Source organism: Sebastes umbrosus, chromosome 12 (assembly GCF_015220745.1).
Source record: "Sebastes umbrosus isolate fSebUmb1 chromosome 12, fSebUmb1.pri, whole genome shotgun sequence".
NCBI classification, from domain to species: domain Eukaryota; kingdom Metazoa; phylum Chordata; class Actinopteri; order Perciformes; family Sebastidae; genus Sebastes; species Sebastes umbrosus.
This window is the reverse complement of record NC_051280.1, coordinates 11,790,577-11,799,472: the sequence shown is the minus strand read 5'-3', so window position 1 is coordinate 11,799,472 and position 8,896 is coordinate 11,790,577. Positions and strand designations below refer to the sequence as shown.

The following is an 8,896-nucleotide window of genomic DNA, read 5'->3' as shown; positions in this document are numbered from 1 at the left end:
AAATGGTCTTAGATTTACGGTGTATGACTATTCTAACATTAAATATATGTTTAAAGTAAAATATTTCTTGTAAAATTACAGTAATAAAGGCTAATTATATAAAGATAATTACTGTTTGTTTTTTTATTACAGTTTATTTACGTTAATTAACTGACAGTATTTTTCCGTTTTTTAACAGACATGTTCTGGCGCCCCTGCTGCTGGAACATTCTGGTTATTTTACACCTCTTTTTTTTTACAGTGTATGTGGCCAACAAGTAACCCAAAGTATTTCATACTGAAAAGGAGAATCCTGTGTTTTTGTTTTCTGTTACTGGGCTGCGACCGCTGAGGGAACACAGAACAGGAGAAGGAAACATTTATTTAAAAAAAAGAAACAACGAGCCTCTGCTGCCAAATCTGGATGGATTAAAACCGAAAGGTAATCTTCCACATTCCTCGTGGTTTTAGCTGTGACGACTGATACAATGGGTGTGGCTGTAAAGTGTAATGTCCTACAGTAAAGACACCACAGGTCCATGCTTTTTAGTAGCAGGCAATACAGAGAGATGACTATAATATTTCATATTTAAGGTGCAATATTTATTTTTAGCACATTTTGCACAAGTCTGCATACCTGTGTTGTTTTTTCACTGCTAAACTAAACATCTTCTATGTCATTAAAGTTTGCTAAAGTGCAGGTTCAACTTTTCTTTCAAAATATATCTTTTTGATTTCTTCACTATTATTATTATTATTCAACTATTTATGGTGTAATGACTTGTTTGTGTTGTTCCTCTGGTGTTGAAATCCTGTTTACATATCAGCTTTTGTCTCAGTGTTGGACATGTTCTTTCATGTTTAAAACACTTCCGAAAAATGATTTGGTTGTGACTTCATTTCGGTCTCTTGTCACTTGACTTCTCTCTCTCTCTCTCTCTGAGTCATCCTGCTCAGAAGTGTGTTTATAGAGAGTGGAGCTGGAAGACTCAGCTGGACTGATTCCCGGCTCTCTGGGAGGAGAGACAAAGCAGTGACTGACGGTAAGGCTGATTTCTGAACTGATTATTGGGTGTATTTACATTACAGACATGAGTCAAATCCTACAGCTACCATATGGTGACATTTATACGATTTTTGGGACACTTGCCAAGCAAATGAGAGGAAAATAACTGCACATAGTGAGTATTTTCAATGTCAGAATGGATTCCACACTGTGCTGTAAATTGCTTCACATCTGTTATGTTGTAGCTGATACATATGTTACAACTAACCGGTATCTTTTGTTGTAAACAAAATTATATTTCTTTAACTTTCAATGGCTCAGTGTTCCTAAGGGTGTAAGCATATACTTAGGGGCATAATTTCCACCTTTTCAAAATCCAGTTTTCTATTTATCAGGTTGAATTTCTGACTTAAGTCTTTGTGAACAGTTTTCTCTTACTGTCCTGGAACCATTAGTCCAGATGAGAGAAGAATCTGAGTGGATACAAATGTTGATATACACATCTGAGTCGCCTTCAGTTATTAACATGCAGCTCAAAGCAATAAACTTAACTAGCAGTGGTGCAGAGAGTGACTTGATTTTCCCTGGGTTTTGTTTCTCATGCTACATACAGGCTGGCCTACCTTATTGGTAAAGGTTCGGTAAACTTTGTTTTACTGGTAGTATTCATATTAAGGCAGGTAATAGGCTGTTCTCCTAAAAGGATGCTAGAAATGAACAAAGTGATGCAAATACACTGTTATCTTTCAGAAACTATCTGGTATCTATAAAGAAAATGTAATGATTTTAGGGTCAGTGCATTACTAATACAAATATATAGCCTATATAGCATTTCTCCAGGGGTGGAAGAAGTGCTCAAATCTTTTACTTAAACCTGCAGTAGGCAGAATGTTTTTGGCATCATTTGGCAAAAATTCCATAATAGCCTTTCAGCATATTGTAATTAAAACGTTCTGAGAGATAACTAGACTTCTGCACCTCCTCGTGGATCTGTTTTCAGGCTTTAGAAAATCTAGCTCGTGGCGGGAGACTTTGGCCAATCACAGGTCATTTCAGAGAGAGAGCGTTCCTATTGGCTGTTCATACGAACTCCAATCAAACGGTCAAACTAGGCAGCGCTAATCAAATTTTAATTAATATTCTGTTACTGTAATGCCTATTTCTCACCTCAAATGTTTTCAGAAACATCTTGTAATGTACTGTTTCACTGTAAAATGAGAACGTTTGCTCCGGCTGGTGGGCGGTGCTTGGTATTTCCTCAACTGTTATCAACATGGCTGCCGGGGCAACAAACTATGAAATAGGCATTACAGTAACAGAATATTTATTTTATATTTGATCACAGAGGCACATGATTTTTTTTTCAGATTACCTGTCTCATGCACTACTGTCAGGATATTATGACCCTTTGATAAAAAATATATATATTTTTATCATATTTGCTCCAATTGTACCCACTGTAGCTTTAAGTAAGTAAAATAGCACAGTGTAGAAATACAGTGTAAATCTCACTTAAAGGAACAGTGTGTAGCCTTTAGGGGGATCTATTGGCAGAAAAAGGAAAATAATATCAAGAAGTATGTTTTCTTAAGTGTATAATAACCTGAAAATAAGAATCGTTGTGTTTACATTACCTTAGAATGAGACGTTTATACGGAGAGGGTCCTCTTCACCACCGGGCCACCATAGTTCTCCTACACGCTTGGCACATGGGAGAGGTTGCAGTTGGTTTCAATCTGCAACCTCACTGCCAAATGCCGCCAAATTCTACACACTGTACCTTTAAGAAAGATACAAAAGTATTAGCAGTAAAGTATAAATGTTTTTTGTCACTTTAAATCATTTACTTTATTCAAACTGTTTATTATTAATTCTTCAATAGAGTTGAAAACAGAGGCATGAGGAGGTGCAGAAGTCTAGTTTTCTCTCAGAACACTTGAATTACAATATGCTGAAAGGTTGTTATGGAACTTTTGCCCAATGATGCCAAAAATATATACTGCCTACTGACACTTTAATTCTTATAAGTAATAGATGTCCAAGTGAGTTTTATTTGTAGCAAAAAAATATACCGACCGAGTATCAAAGCTTGAGAGATCGAGCACAAACCACCACTGAGTTAAGCGGTGGACACACATGGAACGTCAGGAGCGCATGGCGGATGCGTTACCTGTTGTTTTTTATTTCGTCGTCCCTGTTAACAGGTTTGAGCAGTCACACTGCCCACGTCTCAGCTGCGTCTCTTCTAGAGAATAGAGGTCTCGCCTATTTTTGACGCGTGATGCGTGCGTCTCACAGCAACAACAGACAGTGAAAGTGATCTATTGACAGTATATTAACATCATATCAGCTACATTATTACAGTTTCGATGTGTAGACATCTGTAGAATATGTCACAGACAGTGAAGGTGATCTATTGACAGTATATTGACATCATACCAGCAAGACTTTACTACAGTTTCGAGGTCTATCTGTAGAATATGTTACGGAGATGAAAAAAAGTAAAGACTTATTTTTAAATCAACACTTCCTGCTTTCATTTCAAAATAAAAGCCCTCAAGCGTTTTTTTCTGTGGACAGAATTCCTTCATTTGTTAACACAAGGCTTTTATTCTGAAATATGTGCCGGACAGTGTTCTAGAACATGCAGTGACTTTGAGAGCTCCATGAATGAATATAGTACGGAGTTTTAATTGTGGATTATTACTATTATTTACAAATTACCACACGTTTCTTTACCTTTCTTGGTCTAAAATAAATATAAATGATATTTATAATGAAATGAAATGACCATTAAAAGGCAAACTCTGTGTAGAAAGAAAGGGCTGACAGCAGCAGCTGCAGCAGCAGACACACAGCTGAAATGCAGCTGAAATGCAGCTGGTGTGAACATCCGACACGTGTATCACGCAGCCACAACGTGATACAGCCGCCACGCGCTCCTGACGTCCCATGTGTGTCCACTGCTTTACTGACGCTCAAACAAAAAGTGTTACTACCATCCCCGATCTCCCCTACATCCCACCACTGAATTTCTCTTTCAGCCTGCCACCATAATCCTATAAGTTTTTACTTGTTGCCCTTGTTTATACCTACAGACTCTGCTATATTTGGACATTTCAGGCTATAACTACAGGGAATAGTTACACTTAGATCCGCTAGGACATTTCTGTACATGTATTCACGCTATGTTGGCTTTTTTTTTCTCTTGTAATTGGTAGCACTAGTTTTGTGCTCACATCGAGCACAGATGTTCCCATAAAGCTTTTATTTCTTAACTTCCCACCCACTTGTGCTGCGCGGGTGTTCCATCAAACAAACCCTCTGCACAGAGTAGTGACGGTTAGTCTGAAGCTGAACAAACAGCTTTGAGCTTCCATGGCGAACATAGACGGGACACTATATATCACACATTGCCTACCTATCTACCTTTTATCTGTAACTTTAGGCTGAGATACTCTATACTTTTTAAACGGTTTGATGCGCTTCTCCATACTACGGAAGCCGAGAACAGCGATGCTTGCAATTGTTTTAAAGCACAGCCCGCCTTCCGTAATACAGTATTAGAAATAGTAAGCCTATATGAATTGATTACTGATGCATTAACTTGTAAGTGGCATTTTTACGTTGTGGGCCTATTGTATTGTATGTACAATATTAATCTGCAGTATATCAAAAGTGTAATAGAATAGATTGTACAAAAGTAGAAGTATAAAGACGAATTCAATAGAAATACCTCAACATTTAACAGAAAAGAACAGAGCTTGAATAAATGTAGTTACTTTCCAGCACTGCGTTTATCGTGGTCAAATATGGTACTCACAGTAATTTAAAAAGTACTTTAATAATCAATGATTCTGTATGGGGAGGCATCTTTGTTTCTAATAGACAGGTGGAAGAAGCAGCCTACTCAGATCTTGCAATACTGTACCACAGTGTAGAAATACTGTTTCAATTAAAAGTTGTGTGTTCAAATGTTTACTCAAGTAAAATTACAAATGTATTAGCATCAAAATATACTTAAAGAACCAACAGTAAAGCAAAATGGCCCACTTATGTATATTATAAGTAGGGTTGTCAATCGATTATAATCGCATGATTATCCATAGTTATTACACGGCTTTGTTGAATACTCAATTCTGATTGGCAGACCGTTGCTATGTATAACAGACCGTTGCTATGGGCACAGTTCTGATATTGGCCTGTTTTTGTGTAATAAGCGGGATAATGTTCAGCTAGCGGGTCATTGTTGTGAAATAAACCCCTTCAGAGTGATGGCTTCACGTTGGGGTCCACCGCATCGCCCTGTCGGGGTTTATTTCACAACAATGACCAGCTCGTTTTACATTATCCCTTACTTAATCACGATTAATCGTCAGTTTTTCCTCGCCAAAATGAAGCGCAAGTTTGGAGCGTCATTTAGCCTCCTTCTCGACAACCTAACGTGACATGCATTCGATTCCTTAGGTTTTTCTAGTTTCATGATACCAGTATCTTCATTCTAGCTTTGAGCTGAGCCCGCTACATCCTCTGAAAGATCGATTGCGTTAATGCGTTGAAGAAATTAGTGGCGTTAAAATAAATTCAGGCTAACGCGTTATTATCGCGTTAACTTTGACCGCCCTAATTATAGTATTTAATTATAATTATTGATGCATTCATGTGTTCACCACTTTATTGCTGCAGCTGGTAAAGGTGGAGCTGATTTTAACTACTTTATATGTATACTGCAGGGTAGATTGTGAATTTCCCTCTGTGGATCAATAAAGTTTTATCTTCATTTATAATATTACATCATAATTTAATTGTTTGCTTTATTTTGTGTTATTAATCTGAATCTGTAAGGTAACTAGTAATTCAAGTTATGAATAAATATAGTGGAGTAAAAAGTACAATATTTGCTTCTGAAATGTACTGAAGTATAAAGTAGAAGAAAATTGAAATACTCATAAGTACAGTGCTTGAGAAAATGTACTTAGTGACTTTCTACCACTGCAAATAGATATTACAAAACTCTTCATCTCAGTAGAGGATCTCCGGGGGAATTTAATAGTTTATACAATTTGCACTTGGTGAAAAGATGCATCCTCTCCTGTCCTTTGCTCATACTTATCTCAGTGAAGTTACAACAGGGAGGAACAGTTCGGGTCAGGACACCATGTCCAGATGTCAACAATGATATTATCACGGCACAATAATTATCCTACAATCACACAATTATTTGCAGACTTTAGGTTCTTCTTCAGATGTTTTTTTACCCAAACTAGCGGACACAGTTTGTTTCCACATACAATGTTTTCCAGTTTTGTGGCCAAATCTAGTTCAGCTGTAAAACAAAGAAAGCTCTTTTCTGAAAGCTTGATGAGAACATTAAATCCAGACAATGGTCCTACAGTTGCTTTATTCATTGTTATTATAACTTCTGGCAATTTTAAATGTGTTCCTTTTTGATTTAAGATATTTCCTCTATCTGCAAATCAATTCTCAGTAACTGAATTTTGAAGCATGAAACAGAGTCAATACTTTCTGACATGGAAGAACAATTGAAACTTGTCCAATCGAAATTCCTATAGACCTCTCTCCATTTTTCTATCGTAGTTGGTTAGATGGCTATGCCGAATGGTTTTGTTTCCGGTTCTCAACCTCTAACTTCTTCTACTCTGTATACTTGTGGATTAGAGCCAAGCATAGCCCATAGCTTCAACTTCTTCTTTGCATAATCCAATCAAAGTTTGTGGATTCGATATAAAACCTGCCAATGTACCCTATGTCTCATACCGTTTCACTCAGACATTTGTCACATAACAGAAGCTAAAGATGGTCTAACTGCCATTTTACTGTGACTTTAAGTACAGTAACTGAGTACATATACTTAGTTACATTCCACCTCTCTATGTATATACATTCATTGTTGCACAAGTAGAGCTGTGAATATTTAAAATTTCAAAATATCCTACCCCACAGCTTCATCTAATCAGCATGGATGTCTCGGAGCAGGACGACTACTACTACCATGAAAACATCAGCTTCAACTTCAGCTACGACGACTACCCGTCCCTCTGTGAGAAGGGCGACGTCCGTTCCTTCGCAGCCGTCTTCCTTCCCATCATGTACACTGTGTGTCTGCTGGTGGGACTGGCGGGAAACGGCTTAGTCGTGGCGGTCTATGCCTACCACAAACGCCTCAAGACCATGACGGACGCCTTCCTGACCCACCTGGCCGTGGCCGACCTACTCCTGCTCTTCACGCTGCCATTCTGGGCTGCTGACGCGGCGAGGGGCTGGGAGCTGGGCGAGGTCGTCTGCAAGGTCGTGTCGGCCTGCTACACGGTCAACTTCACCTGCTGCATGCTGCTGCTGGCCTGCATCAGCCTGGATCGCTACTTGGCGTTAGCCAGGGCGCAAGGTAAAGACCAAAGTCGGCGGCTGCAGGGGGTATTCACCAGGAGACACTGCTGGAAGGTGTGTTTGGTGGTTTGGGCGACAGCTTTTGTCCTTGGTCTTCCTGATTTAATACTCTCAGAAGTGAGATGGGCGTCTAATAGGAGCGTCTGTCTAGCTATCTACCCGCCATCAATGGCTCGCGGGGGGAAAGCTGCTCTGGAGATAGCAGAGGTGCTGCTGGGATTCCTGCTTCCTCTCCTGGTTATGGTGATCTGTTACTGCAGCGTGGGCCAGGCTCTGAAGGGCCTCCCTGTGGAGAGCAGAGGCAAGAAGTGGAAGGCTCTACGTGTCCTCCTGACAGTAGTGGGGGTGTTTGTGGTCACTCAGCTGCCTTATAATGTGCTGAAGGTCTACCGGGCGATGGACTCCGTCTACGCCATAGTGACCCACTGCGGGACGAGTAAAGTGTTGGATCAGGCGGCTCAGGTGACGGAGAGCTTGGCCCTCACTCACTGCTGCCTCAACCCCATCCTCTACGCCTTCGTTGGGACGTCCTTCAGGCAGCACATGATGAAAGTGGCCAAGAAGTTTGGCGAGAGGAGAAGAATGAGGAGGAAGAGGAGGGAACATCCTGCAGTGGAGGAAGAGATGGGGATGTCATTTAACTCCCACACTGCATCCCAAGTGACAAACACATTCTCAATATGAGTCAAAATAAGTGAAAAATCACGTATTTAGTTTAGTAGAAGAGCAGATCGAACAGCAGTAGAAGTATGTGTGGAAATCATTAAGATGTAGAAAAATTCCACTGATGTTTAAACACTTTATTCCCTCCACATCAAAAACAGGAGGTTGTTAGTCATTTTTTCCTTATCTACTTTGTAAAAATGGCTAAAGTATTCTTGTTTTCTTTCTTTTCTTTTGAAACTATATTTAATTTCAACTGTATTTTTTTTAGTTGGCATGACAATGAACACATACAGAAAACGTTTTACAGAACCAAAAACGCTCTTTGCAGAATAGCTCACAAGCTTAAAGGGATAGTTTGGGTGTTTTGAAGTGGGGTTGTATGAGGTACTTATCCATAGTCAGTGTATTACCTACAGTAGGTGACGGTCGGCGCGCTCCCAGTTTGGAGTAAACAGACAGGAGTACCGACACTGGAGCAAAGCAATACAGTGCTGTGGACGGCAGAAAAACTTATCTTAGCCACCTAAAAGAAAGACTCAACTAAAAAAAAAAAAAATCGATATCCGTTTAAGTGTACGCTACATTAAGAATATATATACCGTCATCTACGGTAATACAGCTACTATGGATAAATGGCTCATTCAGCCCCACTTCATAAGACCCAAACTATCCCTTTAAATTTGTTTCATCCAGATCTATGAGGTAACAGACATTCCTCCAGGATTTCACTAGAAACATTTAACACTTATAGTAACACTTCCAGCTGCCCACACAGTACCAAGCACCAATAAGATAAATACTTGAACTTGGTATTCTTCATTACTAGGGGTGTCACGA

At 39.4% G+C, this 8,896-nt stretch overlaps 1 protein-coding gene across 3 annotated transcripts; it reads left to right on the top strand.

Annotated features, from left to right (window-relative positions):
* The first annotated feature begins 278 nt into the window (after window positions 1-278).
* On the top strand, window positions 279-8,526 carry ackr4a (atypical chemokine receptor 4a). Of its 3 annotated transcripts, XM_037788707.1 has the most exons (3): window positions 279-421; window positions 937-1,022; window positions 6,950-8,526. In XM_037788707.1, the coding sequence occupies exon 3, from the start codon at window positions 6,965-6,967 to the stop codon at window positions 8,075-8,077; it is 1,113 nt and encodes a 370-aa protein (XP_037644635.1). In that variant the 5' UTR covers window positions 279-421; window positions 937-1,022; window positions 6,950-6,964; the 3' UTR covers window positions 8,078-8,526. The 3 variants fall into 3 exon arrangements, with proteins under 3 accessions (XP_037644635.1, XP_037644634.1, XP_037644636.1); XM_037788706.1 differs by having other exon boundaries at window positions 289-1,022; XM_037788708.1 differs by lacking the exons at window positions 279-421; window positions 937-1,022 and adding an exon at window positions 1,070-1,160.
* The last annotated feature ends 370 nt before the right edge of the window (window positions 8,527-8,896 follow it).

Coding starts and splice junctions, on each gene's coding strand:
- ackr4a (XM_037788707.1), top strand. CDS start 6,965: ATGGATGTCTCGGAGCAGGACGACTACTACTACCATGAAAACATCAGC.